Here is a 15,005-nt window from a genome sequence, read left to right as displayed (position 1 = left end):
AATAAAGTTTTCAGCAGTTTCTGTCCTGAAGCTTCTGAGTGATTCCTGTGATGTTTTCGTTTGTGAACCTTCATACGAGAGAAGCAGCAGCATTGTCTCTTCTGTCCGGCGCACGGATTCATGCTGTTCGGTCCTTCATGTTCCGCTTATTTTAAAATGCAAAAGCCCGTTTTACTGTGGGACTAACATCGATCGACGTTCGTGCAGTATCTGATTATAGCAAACGTTTTATTCTTTCTCTGTTTCTTTCCAGTCTTACTTAATATCTAGTTAATAAAAAATGCACAATGTGCTGACCACAGAGAGACTGTAGCGAGATCAACCAAATCAATCAAGTTAAAATCTTGACAAACCAAGTAATGCACAGTTCTTGTGTGTATGCCGAATTGAAGAGTGTTATTGACTTATTCAGAAACCAACTTGATGTTGATTTTGTATACACAAACATTTCGTAAATAAACAAACACATTTAAAAATGAAAGAATTCCGGATGGAACTCGGTGAAGCTGTGGCCGGAAATATGCTGCGCGGCGCCACACGTGTTCTCTACGGCGCATGCGCTCCAGCACCCCGGAAGCTTTGAATCGTGTTTCTGACCGTGAAAGTTGTTTCCCTTTGGTGCATGGATGTATTATAAGTTTTTATAATACTTTGAGTTTTAAGCATCAGGGCTAAACTTTCGTCCCGTTTCCCGCCACAACCACTGGGCAGAGGTAACTCTCCTGCGCGGCTCTTAGTTCAGCTCTGTGCAGCTGTTCGTGAAGCAGAAGTTAGAGAAGATTCAATTTCATCTTCATTTTATTCTCCCACTAAATCCTCTCAGCTTCCAGGTCTCAGTGTCACAGCCGTGTGTTGTGTGTTTTCCACCAGTGCTCCCGGTGGACCGGCCGCAGCCGCCTCCCGCGCACTGAGCAGCATGTCCGGCTTCGACCTCGTCCCGGTGGACGGCGGGACTCCCGTCCACCTGCCGCCGGGGGAGACGGTGCTGGGCAGGGGCCCCTTACTGGGAGTGAGTCCTCCGGAGGATATAGTTTAGTTTAGTTTTATTCCAGCACCGCTTTGAATTATTCAGTGTTTACCAGCTGTGGCAGCGGGGCTGCTATTGTTTTCACCTGGTGTGTGTGTGTGTGTGTGTGTGTGTGTGTGTGTGTGTGTGTGTGTGTGTGAGTGAGATACCTGGAGACACCTACTGAAACTACCACAGAGGTGGTTTTGAGTAGTTTCTCAGGTGTTTATTGTCACATTTGAAACATGATTTTATCCGTTGTATAGATTAGTTTATCAGTGTGGTGAAGTATCTTGCACTAGTCTACATCAGCTGTAATGTTGATACTGGTTTCATCACCAATATTTTTAAAAATGTTGCTCGACACAGACAAACTGGCAGATGTCCTGTGTTGTTATTCTACATCCTAAATCCACACCCAGAGAAGATGAGCTCCTACAGCGCAGCACTGAGGAGGCTGTGTAGGAGCTGAGCTGCAGGTCTGTTACTGAGCCCCTGGAGGACGCTGTGTCTCTGATAACATGCAGGATCAGGTGGTGTCGCTTCTGATGAGCTGCACTGTTTGTCTCTGTGGCTCTGGTATATGTACAAGACCAATCCTCAAAGTAGCTGCTCAGGTTTCTCAGGCCTGAGCCTCCTCTCTCCCACGTGAAAGAGTGTTGTACAGTATGATACAATACCATATGTACAGGGCTCATTATGTTCATATGTTTATTTTGAATATGAATTAATAAGATAAAAAACGCACCGTAGTCTGCAGCTTCTCCTCGTTTCACCAGATTCGTACACCAGGGACCTGGGATATCTCTGCAGATGTGTGTTCATCCAGGTGTTCATGTCTTTAGATACTTTAATCCTCTGATGGAACAGTTCTGGTCCTGATGGCAGCTCTAGCATCCACGATCTGTGCACTGAGAATATTTACAGCACATTTTATGGGTGTCCAGTCAGTAACCGTCAAGATACTGAGGTGACTTTTCATTTCAGCCCAGAACAAACCGGTGTTGTCTCCTGTCTCGTTGTCTCGTTGTCTCAGGTCAGTGATAAGAGAGTGTCCAGACACCACGGGCTGCTGGAGAACCTGGACGGACAGCTGCGTCTCAAACCAGTAAGTTTGTCTTCAGTCTTCATGAGACTTTAACGTCCGCTCCAGTGGACTGAAGATTATTGTCTTTATTAATCACTGAATCATTTTGTTTGTAAAATCTCACAAAATAATGAAAATGTCCGACAGCCCAGCTGATGTCCTCACGTGTCTTATTTTTCTGACCAACAGTGCAGAGTAAAGTCAGATTTTATTTATACAGCCTAACATGACAGATTTTCCTCAAGGGGCTTCACAGTCTGTACAGTCTACAACACGTCCTCAGACAGTCGCACCGGAAAAGCTTTAAATCCTCAGATATCATTTAAATGACTGTGAAGCCTTTCCAAAGGGTTCCATCTGTTATAATATATATCTATAACAATGTGTAATGATATCGATCTCATCAATATAATGTCTGTGAGCTGCTATTCAGGCTCATTGATCTTAGTTTAGTTGAGTTTTAAGTTATCAAGTGTCTCTTTAGAGAGGGTCTGAGCCTCTTTTCTGATTGGCTGACTGCTTTATTGTGACATCACAAAGTTCCAGAAGTCCTGACGGCTGGTTTTAAGGCTCAGTGTCTGAATACAGGCTGTGTGCATTTCTCTGTGGACTGAGGCTTTGATACTTTCACAGTATTAATATAGAACCTAGACCTGCTTTATAATCACAAACACATGGACATCTGCCTTTAGACTGTGTGGAGCTTTAAAAACCTCCAGACTATTTAAAAACCTTTTGCGTTTAATTTCTAATCATCTGGTTTGTGTCTCCACAGAACCTCATGCTGATCCCTGAAGGGTTTTCAGTTGGTTTATGCTGTTTGTTAGAATCAGTCACTTTTCCCACAAATACATTAAACCACAGATCTTTATTAGTCCTGAGGGGATATTGAGTCCAGCCGGGACCAGCAGAGGTCAGAGGTCAGATGAAGGTTCAGAATGAGTAACAGAGCGGAGACATAAGTCACACAAACCTCAGTTAATTATCATTTGTGTTTAATTACTTTGCCTCATGTCTCAAACTGTCTCCTCAGGAAAATAATTAACACCTCACAGTGTGTCGTCCATTTTTAATGGTGAGGTGGAATCAATCCCGTCAATTACACGGCCTCTTGATCTCACGCTGTAAAACCCACAGCAGCCTGAGGCTGAGTGGCAGCGTCGTCTGTCAACCTGCTCCAGACACAGAAAAATCACAACACTGTTTGTCTTCTCTCCATCGGTGTGCCGACAGTTTCTGCTGCAGGGCTCTGAGTGTGACAGAAAACCATCCAGTTATGGGATGGTTGAGTTTGAGCTGAGACTGATCAGGTCAGTCACTGTGGCCATGTAACAGGTGGCTTGTAGCAGTGACGGAGAGAAATTTCAGTGTAGAAAACGATGACAACCCGACTGAAGTTAATGATTGATCCTCATGTTGTTTCGATCTTCAGACCCACCTGAACCCAATCTTCATTCAGTCGTTGCTGGACGATGAAAACCCTCGATCTCTGAACAAGGATTCCTGGTACCCCCTCCATCACGGAGACGTCTTCTCTCTGCTGCCGGGGCAGTTCATCTACAAGGTGGTGGCTGTGGGCGGAGAGGAGTGCACTCCCAGGTACTTAGATGTCAGAAAAACGCTCTCTACCTCACGTCAAGATCAAAAGATGAATCTCATTTATGCAATTTCTCCCGACAGGTCTGTGAATAATGAAATGAAGACGGAGGAGGCTGCTCTCCACTGTTTAATTAAAGTCTAATCTTTTATCTTTGCTAACAGGGCTGTGGGGGCGACTGCGGCTGTTCGAGTGTCATTTGTTGACTCAGTTTAAAACCAGCATTCGGCAGAATGTTGATTTATGGCGGTGATCTTTTATCTCTGAGTTCCCATCCCCTCCATTGTCCTGATCCTCGCTCTCTGTTTGAAGTGTAGATCAAAAAGATGGGAGAGGACACTCAAGCAAATGTTACCACTGTTCAAACCAGCCGGAGCTCATGTAAAATTCATTCTTGAATTCCAGCTTGTACCTGAGCAGCAGCATTAAGAACCCACAACTGTGAGGTTCTGACATTTCACAAAGACTCAGCTCGTACACGTTCCCCCCGTGGAGACGTCACCGGGAAACAACCTCTCCTGTCATTTCTATGCTGACGACTCTCAGCTGAACCTCCCACTAGAATCTACAGTTTCCCTTCAGCCTCTCCCGGACTGTTTCAGGGACATTAAAGCCTGAATAGCAAACAACTCCCTTCATTTAAACAGCGACAAAAGTGAAGAACTTATATTTGATCTCTCTAAATCCAGAACCCTCCTCACAAGTAGGCTGGAGCGCCTCATCCCACAGTGAAGCCCTGATAAACTCATCACCTCTGTTGTTAGTTACTATCAGTTAACAGCTGTTTCCCCACTGAAGCTGATTCTGTCCGTCAGTGGTGGAGAAAGTTATCCACACCTTTATCACCGCCCTCCTCAGCCCTCACTGTCTCACCAGCTTCCCCTTTGAGGCTCTGACTGTCCAGGCTCCAGCTCACATCTCAGCCCTCAGCTCCAGAGTCGTTACACTTCTCGCTCCAGAACTAAGGAACTTCCTGCCACTTGATCTCAGCTGTGCTCCTCCACCTCCATTTTGAAATCGTTTTTACTCACCAGCCCTTCTCGCTCACCGACCTTCTCGTCGTCATGGTGATAATTGTGTATTCGCTCTTGTTGTTTTCTTGATTTGGTTGTATGTTTATATGTCTCTGTGTACAGGATATTTACCTGCTTTGCTTGTGTTCTACTTATCTTATATATTTGCTAAAAAATGCTTTTATTTATTTTAATTGTCTTTTGTTCAAGCTGTGTTTGAATCTGCTCTAAAAATAAACTTGACTTGACTTCAGTCTATTAATTGTTTAGAGGTTTTAAAAGTGGACTTTAATCATTTGTGTTATTTTAAAACTACATTTGTCAAATATAATTTCCTGTAGAAACAGTCAAGCACTTGAAGAAGAAGAGAAGGAACTTCCTGGTTCTCCGGAGCCAGATGTGGAACCAGCTCATCCAGTGAGACCGGACCGTGGACGGACTCCACCTCACCGGGAGCCGACAGCTCTGGCGAACGAGGAGGACGACAGCCCCCACACAAGTTTGAATAAGGTTTGACTCAAGTAAATCTTTATCAGCAGAGAATCAGTGTTCTGACCTTTGACCTGGAAGTTAAATAAGTAACGATCTCTTTTGAGGAAACGACCACGAATATTTAATCATGTAGATGTTTTTAAATCACTGATGGATGGTTAAACCTCACAACAGTGGACAGAAAGGAACATAATGGTGGCCTGATTAATACATTGATAATCAATCAGTTATCGTTTTCAGCCAACACTGTAGCTGTGACATTTAAACAATAGATGCAATATTTCTTCTTCTTAGTCTCTTTTTGTGTCATGTGTCCAGCCCCCCCCCCCCCCCCCCCCCCCCCCATGGTTTACTCATTAAACTGAGACGGTTCAGAGAGCAGTGATCAGATCCGTCCATTCAGACCACGAGGCTGTAAAAGTCGTTTCATACACCATGTCAAGTAAAGTCAATAGGTGCTGATGCTAACGTTAGCTATGCAGCAATAGAAAAATGTAAAAGTAGCTTCTTTAAACAGTTTAAGAATAGAGCTGAAAATGTAAATTTTTATTTGGATTAAATTTCATTGAAGTTTCCCTGAGATGTCTTTGAGTTTCTAGTTTTGTGAAACCAACAGTACAAACTTCAAATAACTTCATGAATATTAATGATTTGTTGATTATCTTTATTGTATTTTATTCATGGATGTATTTGAATCACTGAGTGTGGGAGGAGGTGCAGTCAAACAAATGTGTGTCCTCAGGAAATTTGACCGAGCAGGCTTTATACATTGTTGAACTGAGCCAATCACAGGCTGGAACAACCTGCAGGCAGCCAATCAGGAGGCTGTTTTCTCTGCTGTTTACACAGGGAGACTCGGCTCTTCCAGAGAAGGAGGGTGGTCGCAGTGACGTCGCTCCGCCTGTAACCAAGAGAAGAGTTTTACCTGCGTGGATGATGGTGGCTGCAGCTCCACACGGAGCTTCCTCCCGCCCGAAAGGTAGCGTGTGTCGGCTTCTGTCACATGACAACAGAGAGAAGATTTAGTGATAATGTTGCTTGTCTTCCTGAGCAGCTGCGTTTTTGGGTATAAAAAATGGTGCAACAATGACAACTACCAGAACAGATGCAAGTTTAAAAAACAACACATTTTACAAGCAGACATACTGAACTATCTTCATCAGGTCGTCTAGAGACTGCTGCTGGTTTCATGCTGGATAATCCTCAGATAGAGGCTGAAAGCCTGGTCTTCACCGGGCCCCCCCCTCCAATAACACACACTTTGACAGCCATGTTTTCCTGGAGAAACACGCCACGTTAAATCTGTGATTATATTAACCAGGTTTGGTTTATAACAATCAGCTGCTCTTCTCTGACACCTACAAACAAGTCACCACAACAGTAAACTGCCATCTGCAAAGACCTAACAGCAGCAGCAGGAATCCAGCACCACTAAAACCCCGCCTCTGTTCTGCATTTGTACTTGTATTTCTTGAAGTGGTTCTTGAAGTGGTTCATGGAGATTTTCAGGTCTACTTCAGATCATGGTCCTGCTGTAGGAAACGGTCTCTGACTGATCTGTTCTCCCCTCTGTCAGTGTTTCCTGTGTCTCTGGCTGAAAGAACATTTACACACCCGCGCTAACAGCCGGGGGCGGGGGGGCGGGCATCTTTCTGTCCAGTAGAGTTGCAGTTTTACCTCAGAGCTTCTTCTCTTCACCTCCTCAGTTCCTCCTCCCTGTCATGTCTCACTGACACTGGAAGCACTTCCATATCTTTTATATAAAATCAAAAGTTCATTAACGTGAAGAATTTTAGTGTCTGTCTGCTGCAGAGGCTGAAATCAGCTGAACCGTTCCACTTCACGGACACACTGTGAGGGAGTGAGCTGTGACCAGTTTGGTTGAAGCAGAAGTGTTTAAATTTCCACGGCGCTGAAGGACTTCCTTCAAAACACTCAGTGCACTTTGAGCTGCCGCAGCACAAACACAGGCAGTGTCTGATGGAGGGAAAAGTCTGTTCTCAGGTGATGTTGTCCAGGGCTGCTGGGAGCTGGGACGCCGCCTGAACGCCCCTCACTGCAGACACTGGTTGACCTTAAACAGCAGCTGAAGCCGACTGTCAGACGGTCTTAGGGCGTCGCCGTGTCATGGAAACGTGTTGATGTCTGTGAGGTTTGATGAGCTGGTGTTAACAGAGTGGAAGAAGTGTGACGCTGCAGCCTCTCTGTAATGTCAGGACGGTCTCTGGTCATTAACAGCAGATGATGGAGGATGATGAGGTTCCTCAGCCTGTCTGTGTGTGTGTGTGTGTGTGTGTGTGTGTGTGTGTGTGTGTGTGTCTGCCTCTCTGTGAGCTGTGACTCATCACTGCCTCGTTACACCGTCCATCCGCTCTGAGCTGAACTGAGCTGAGTGGACGGATGGAAAAGTTCCAGTTTCCTAAAGAGAAGAAGAAGAGTTAAAGAACGACAGCTTCCTCCACATGTTTTTATCCATGATTAAAGGATAAAAGATGTTTTTATATAGTTTGGATATGAGACTGTAGCTGTCGGGACCAGACAGACCTGATGTGGTCAGACTCTGTTGTGTTTCTGTGTTTATGCTTTTACATCTGAGTTCTTGTGTCAAGCATCAAGTTTTGGATGATTTTACATATTGATTATATATTTAGTTATTGACATGTATAACTTTCAAACTCTTCTGTTTGGTCAAACAAGTGTAACTAATACAACAAGTAAAAGTTTCTGCTCACAAAGAGAAGACGATGATAGTATATGTGTAGCTGTGCCGACTAACTCCCTGTCAAACACGAAAATACACAAAAATACATAAAACTCAAGTGAAAACATGAGGAAACAATAAATTTGCTGTAACTGAAAAAAGGTGTTACTCAAAAAATATTGGTCCTCGTTCAAGTTAGACTGATTCTTCAGCCTCTCATGTCCCCACTATGCAGACGACACCCAACTGTACCTGTGGGTCCCTCCATGACCCCACGACCTCAGTCTGTCTCTGTGACATAACCACATGGATGAAGGAACGTCACCTTCAACTAAACCTCTCTAAGACTTAACTCTGGTCGTCCCGACCAATCAGTCATCATATCATCATCATCTCCTCTTCATCTCTGACCCAAACCAAGGTCATGAGAAACCTGGAGTCATGTTTGAGGATCAGCTCTCCTACTCAGACCAGGTTTCATCTGTCTCCAGGTCCTAACTCTCTCTTCTATACAACATCAGAAACATCAGGTCTGACCTGACTCAGTCCTGCACCCAGATCCTGGTCCAGACCAGGGTTATCGCTCACCTTCTGACAGATGGTCCAGAAGCAGCAGCCCGTCTGGTCTGGACCTCCATTAACTCCCCCTGACCCCGAACAAGATCCACTCTCTGATGCTGCCTTCAGAGAGACTCTGGGTCTGGACTCAGTCCCTCAGCCTGAAGCTCAGTCTCAGTCCAGACTGTTCTGGTCTGTGGTTCCCTGATGGTGGAACCAGCTGAAAGTTACTGTTCTTTAAATCTCTGTTTCATGTGTTTCTGTAAAATCGTTCATGTCAAGTGAACGACTGAATTCTAGTGTTGGTGTCTGTCTCAGGTCAGTCGGCTCCTACACGAGCATCAACCAGCTCCAAACCAGCAGCAGCCAAACAGGCCACGCCCACTGCAGCCTCCTCACCTGAGGAGGCGGGGCTTAGTGAGGAGGAGAAGAGGCCGAGGAAGAGGAGGAGAAAGATAAGTGATGAAGAAGAAGAAGCTGGAACCAAAACAGTTGAGTACAATCATTAGTGAGTAGAGTAATCAGTTACTATCTGTGACTGTGAAGTGTTTGGTTCTTTACAGTAAAACTTCTGATGCGTAACGTGAATTTACAGAGCAGTGAAATAAAAATAAGATTCTGTGGTTGCAGCTGCTCACAGGCGAAGATTTGCTGCTTTTTTATTTTTATATCATAAATTAAAAATCCTCAGTGTTTTCCTGCATAAATCAAATAATTAAAATTATACTTAACAGTTAAATTAATAATAAAAATGATAATTAGTTACAGGCTAAAGTGATTTTTTTGACTTTCAGGATGTTCCCTCAGAGGAGCCCACACTCAGGTATCAGCGTGGATCCAACAGGTCTGAGGTGAGCGACAAGTCTGACAACTTCACCATGGAGGAGGAGGAGGAGGAGGAGGAGGAGGAGGAGGGGGAGGGCGGAGGGGAGCCGTCGTCTGCTGACAGAACCACCACGACACAAACATCTGACATCACCGAGTCTGAGAAGATGGAGAAGTCGAACAACAGAGCAGAGTCCGTCGGGTCGAAGGGCGGCTCTGCTCCGTCCAAAGCTCGCCTCAGAACGCCGTGTCCGTACGGGAAGGACTGTTACAGGTGCGTTTACCTCTGCAAGCACAACTGCTCAGAGCAAAAACAGGAAGCTAAAGGACTGTGAATTTACTTCAAGTCCTGCCAAAGGCCTTTTACTTTGATGTGACTAATTTCCAGCGAAGATGAAGTGAAGTGCTCTTGAGCCGATGAGCTCGGGTCAAAAGCTTCTGCAGCAGCTGCTTTTCATTCTCTCATGAAGTGAAAGGATCATTTCAAACCCAGATACAGTCGAACCATCCCTGAGGCCTTTCACACAGTTTATGTTTATGTTATGTTGATCTCACAGTTGGTGCAAAAATGTTGAACCAGGCGCAAAATCATCAGGACCAATAATGTAATATGTCGTCCAACATCCTTTGACCTTCTGTGACCCCTGATGAACGTGTCTGAGAGTTTCTCACAAGCCTCTGACTCCTCTCGTCTGCAGCTCGTTCCTCTTGAAAAAGCTTCCAGCTCATTAATGTCCTTTGGTTTCCACGCTGCTGCTTCTTTCAGCTTCACCACACGTGGCATCGTTTGCCTGCTGTGGGATCGTGGCGTCGCTGGACAGCGATGAACGAGCTTCAGTTTACACACTGAGGACGTCGCATCCTTCTAAAAGTCCTGATATGTCAAAGAGTCACGAGTCAAGTTGATCAGTTCCTACAGTAGAAATCAGTCAATCCATCAATCAATACACACACACACTAACAGGAACTGAGGAAACGCCAAAGACTGGAAAACAAAGCTAAAGATAAAATAGTAAAATACTAAAGAGAGGAGATGTGTAGAAGTGAGTGAAGGCAGTTTATTAAAAATTAATGAAAACAGAAAAGATAAAATAATAAAATACATGAAATGAGTAAGACCAGTAATAAAAGTATCAAGAGGGAAACGGCCACAGAATAAAGGACCCATCAGTAAAACGACCTAAAAACTCTATTAAAAGCCAGACTGAAAAGGGATTTATTATCTCGATACAGTTCTGTCATGACATTTGATATCAGAGAATATCGGCCCAGGTGTTTGTCGGAGGTTGTTTTCAGTCTAAACACACTTTCCTTTCTTTCTCCTTCTTGACATAAATCTCACGTCTAAATGTCTGTTGTTCACTATAACTATAACCATCTACATCCAAACACATGGACTGTGTTTGTAAAATGAAACTGCTCCCACCTTATTTTTAGTCAGCCTGTCTGAATTGACTCTGACATTTGAGCCTAACTGCTGTGAGCGTTGCCGTCGGCCCCAGTGGAGCAAACGATGCAGAACCTCACCGTTCACTGTGAACGATGTGAACATAACGACGGCTGTCATGTCACGTGTCAACCATCAGACTGAAAACCTCTTATCAGCTCCTGATGTTTCTCCAGGAAGAACCCAGCCCATTTCCAGGAGTGCAGTCACCCCGATGACACCGACTACGAGGCGGAGGAAGAGGAGGAGGAGGAGGAGGCAGACCGACCCGAGTGCCCCTACGGCACTGACTGCTACAGGTGAGACAGGTGTTACTGCCAGACGAAAGGTATGATGGGAACCTGACGACTCACACCTGATGATCAGAAATGTTCCTGAAGTAACGAGATGCTGCTCGTTAGTGGAAAAGTTTGAGCAAATGAATCAGCTTCAGGAGAAGAAGAATTCATTTGTTCATTTGTGTCTTTAACATCAGGGTTTAGGTTTGTTTCAACAAAGAACAGGTGAATGAGCTCAAACTGGTGCCTTAAAATATAATCAGTGCTCCAGATGCACGTTAGTGCTGCAGCAGTTAGTCAATTAATCCTATTTTCATAACTGAATAATTGTTTTTAGTCATTTCTGAAGCTAAATGTTCACAGGTTCCAGCTCCTCAGACTTTTTTAAATCAAGTTTCACAGTCAATTGAATAATTTGGACTGTTGCTCAAATAAAATGAGCATTTTCACTGTTTTCTGACGTTTTATAGACAAAAGTGTTCAACAATTAAAGGTTCTGAAAACAGGATCTTAAACAATAAAACAGCAGCAAACACTGAGTCTGTGTAAAGATATAGAGAGAACGAGGCCACGCCCCCTCTGTGTGTGTCATAGTTTCTCCGACAAAGAAAGAGATGAGACCAGAGCACAGGAGGACTGGACTGAGGACTACAGACTCAAATCCTGGTCGGCTGCTGGACCGTCAACACATCCAGAGAGTTTAAGTTTGTAGCAGCTCCACCAGTGTCTTTACCAGCTTCATCAGTGTCTTTATGTCTCCGCCAGTGTCTTTACCAGCTTCATCAGTGTCTTTACGGCTCTGCCAGTGGATCAGTCCAAAGCTGAATTTCTTTCCCAGTCCGCTCATAGATCCAGTCCTGGTCTGTACTGAGGTGGAGAACCCTGCGAGCTGCTAAAGTCCAGCTGGACAGTCACTTGATGCTACATAACCTTAATGTCTGTCTTCATTAGTGAGGCTACAGTAGCATGCTAACGTTAGCTGACCACTGTTGAGTTTACTGTCTTTTCTCGTTTCAAGTAAACTCGCGTGTTCGTCTGATGACGTTAATGCAGGAGACGAATTCAGAATTCTTTTCACTAATTTATTGAACAAGCTTTCACAAAATTAAAAGAGTGGGTCCAAACTATCTCTCCCTGACAACAACATGCAGCTGTGCCAGCTCACGAAGTTTGACACACTAACTTCCCCCTCACCCGGTGTTTTTATTACTGTTACACAAAGAAAGCAAGGAATGTAGGTTGAACTCTTCTTCATTGGCTGTTGCCCGACCGGCCTTCGCCCAGGCGCCTCCTTCGTGGTTATCTGACTCCATTTGACCTCCTTCACTCCTGCCTGGCAACAGCTGATTTTTCTGTGTGTGAAACAGAGAAGAGAAGAAAGGGACAGACACAACCCTCCCCTCTCCTCAGGGCTGTCTCCCCTCTATCAGTTAACCGGGCCCTTGCCTCCTTCTATCCTCATCTTCTACCTATGCAGGCTATCCGTGGCATGTCCGCCCCACATCTGAAGAACAACCCCTCCACACATCCTCGGCTTCACTATCTGTAACACCCTGCTCCCTGTTGAAACTTCAGCAACTCCCCAACATATAGTTATCAAAAGCAAACATCATAACCTTGCAATCCTCACACACGCGTAATGCTATTGCACAATGCTAAAAATATTCTTCAGCTTTTAGCAATATTATCCATCATCCACTATTGTTTTTGAACAGATTAAACTAAAAACATGTGACATATTAATTAATGATCGTTAGAGCTGCTGGTTGGTGGATTTTGTTTCCTTTGGACAGAGGACAGCTGTTTACAGTCTTTATGCTAAGCTAAGCTAACTAGCTGCTGGCTGAGAGCGGTATCAACTTCATCATCTTATTGGATTGTTTGTTCAGACCAACACTGTCGTACTGCTGCATTATGTGTCGGTCTGTTTGTGGCATTAATGTGTTTATTACTCAACACAAACTTCACAGTGACGTTGACTTTGTTTCTCTCGCAGGAAAAATCCTCTTCACAGGAAAGAATACAAACACACAAAGAAACCAGGTACGCTGAAGTGTTTCTCTTCTCTGAACAGCATCAGCAATGAGGACAAAATAAACATAACGATGAGTTTTCAATCAAAGAAATGTTTTTTATATCAAATATATTTTCATGATATCTATGGAAGACCACAAGTGTCACGAAAATAGTAATAAAGCATTTCTCATTAATAACCAATTGTACAATAAAAATAGCCATTAGTATATTTATTTCCAAATTAATTTATTAATCCATAAATAAATAGACTACATTACAAAGTAATTCATTATTTGATATTTAAATGGGTCATTAAAAATATATAAAGAATTTACAAAGGAAACATTAATCCATCAGTAAACAGTTCAAATTAAAATGGATTTACAAAAACAACATAAAGCAGACAAATGCATCATTAGAAATATATTAAAGAATTCATCAATAAAATATCAAATAATTAATTACTTTGTAATTTAGTCTATTCATAGCTAAATAAGTTCATTTGTAAACAAATGTACTAAGATCTATTTTTATTGTACGATTATTCATTAATGAAATCCTTTATCCCAGTTTCAGTGACGCTGGTCTGAGCCGACTGTACGTCAGCATCTACACACACACACACACACACACAGAGACAGACAGACAGACACACATATACACACACACACACACACACACACACACACACACACACACACACACACACACACACATTCTGACAGAGAGGATGAGCGACAGCCGTCTTCATCATCACCCTGTCTGGCTCTTCCTAACACAAACATCACTGACATTTTCACCACGTGCTGAGAAAAGAGACGTAAACAACAAGTCTTCCTGTTTCCTCGTGTTTCTGCAGCTCGCACCACACGAGCCGTCAGGAGGAGCCCCGCTGACGACGAGGACGAGGACAGCTTCATCAATGACGACAGCGAGGACGTGGGCGATGACTCAGACTACGTCCCTCCTGACTCGGACGACAGCGGTAAGGAGGACGTCAAAAGACTTCAGAAAGAGGCGCAGGTGTTTCTGAAGAGGAGGAAGTAGACTTGACGTCCTCCTGTGTTTGCTTTGTTTGTTGCTCTTGAAGCTGCAGCAGCTGAGGCCCGAGGCAGAACGTTTCCCAGGGTCAGAAAACTGGATTATCCTCCTTGGAATAAGGAGAAAAATCGTCAGCAACACTGTTCGTGGTTGTTGAAACCCTCTTACCTGCTGAGACGGATCCCTGCCAGGTGACGAGGTCCCGGTCTGAGCTGCTCTGGATCAGGGTCTGGGCTTTCAGCACCTCGGTGTCAACGGCGCTGTGGCCTCTCGTCTGTTTACTGACATCATCTCACGAGATTTCTGACTTCATGTTTTTTTTAAGATACATCCAGCTGCCACTGTGTTGTCATGGCAACTACAAACAACAACAACACTTCAGGTTGGTTAGAGACTCGTTGTTTTGTATGAAAATGGAAGCGTTCCTGTGCTGTGAGCTCTGATTGTGTTTTATGGAACTGGGACAAACCACTAAGAGTTCTGTCTGAACTGGGAACCACTGGGAATATTCTCTGTTCTGATTGGCTGGAAGATGAAAGGAAATCAATGCATTGTTTGTCATTTTCACTGTATTTTATTTGATTTAATTTCAGCTGTGTCTGATTCACTCCGTCCTTGTAAATATCTTTAACTCAGAAGAGATCTTACTCTGTTGTTGGGCTCTTGTATCTGATCAAAGTGAAATCGCTCCTGTCTGGATTTCATGGTGTCGTATTCAGGGTTTTAGAGATAAATCTGAATTCTTCCAGAAGAACCAACCAAGCTGTTTTTAGGTATTTTGAAAGAAAAACACTAAAATTCTCATTTTCTTCATCAGTTTTCATTTCAATAAATGTTTTATGATCTGAAGTTTGTGAACCAGCTGAATTTCTTTCCTGTTTTGTGTGTGTATAACAACTTCAGTGTGAAGTGAGTCCACAGCCTGAACACAAACTGAACAACAC

The 15,005-nt window shown here is 43.8% G+C and overlaps 1 protein-coding gene across 4 annotated transcripts; it reads left to right on the top strand.

Moving 5' to 3' along the window:
* The first annotated feature begins 2 nt into the window (after positions 1 to 2).
* On the top strand, positions 3 to 14,942 carry aplf (aprataxin and PNKP like factor). 4 transcript variants are annotated; one of them, XM_071503307.1, is made up of 11 exons: positions 3 to 758; positions 871 to 1,009; positions 2,043 to 2,114; positions 3,526 to 3,692; positions 5,045 to 5,213; positions 6,045 to 6,174; positions 8,773 to 8,945; positions 9,249 to 9,553; positions 10,903 to 11,025; positions 13,001 to 13,047; positions 13,880 to 14,941. In XM_071503307.1, the coding sequence occupies exons 2-11, from the start codon at positions 917 to 919 to the stop codon at positions 14,065 to 14,067; spliced, it is 1,467 nt and encodes a 488-aa protein (XP_071359408.1). In that variant the 5' UTR covers positions 3 to 758; positions 871 to 916; the 3' UTR covers positions 14,068 to 14,941. The 4 variants fall into 4 exon arrangements, with proteins under 4 accessions (XP_071359408.1, XP_071359406.1, XP_071359407.1 ...); XM_071503305.1 differs by having other exon boundaries at positions 3 to 713; positions 13,880 to 14,940; XM_071503306.1 differs by having other exon boundaries at positions 3 to 769; positions 13,880 to 14,940.
* The last annotated feature ends 63 nt before the right edge of the window (positions 14,943 to 15,005 follow it).

Source organism: Trachinotus anak, unplaced genomic scaffold (assembly GCF_046630095.1).
Source record: "Trachinotus anak isolate AG129_WGS33_773 ecotype Australia unplaced genomic scaffold, CSIRO_AGI_Tana_v1 ptg000019l, whole genome shotgun sequence".
Classification (NCBI taxonomy): Eukaryota; Metazoa; Chordata; class Actinopteri; order Carangiformes; family Carangidae; genus Trachinotus; species Trachinotus anak.
The sequence above is the reverse complement of the archived record's forward strand: the minus strand, read 5'-3'. Positions and strand labels throughout refer to the sequence as shown.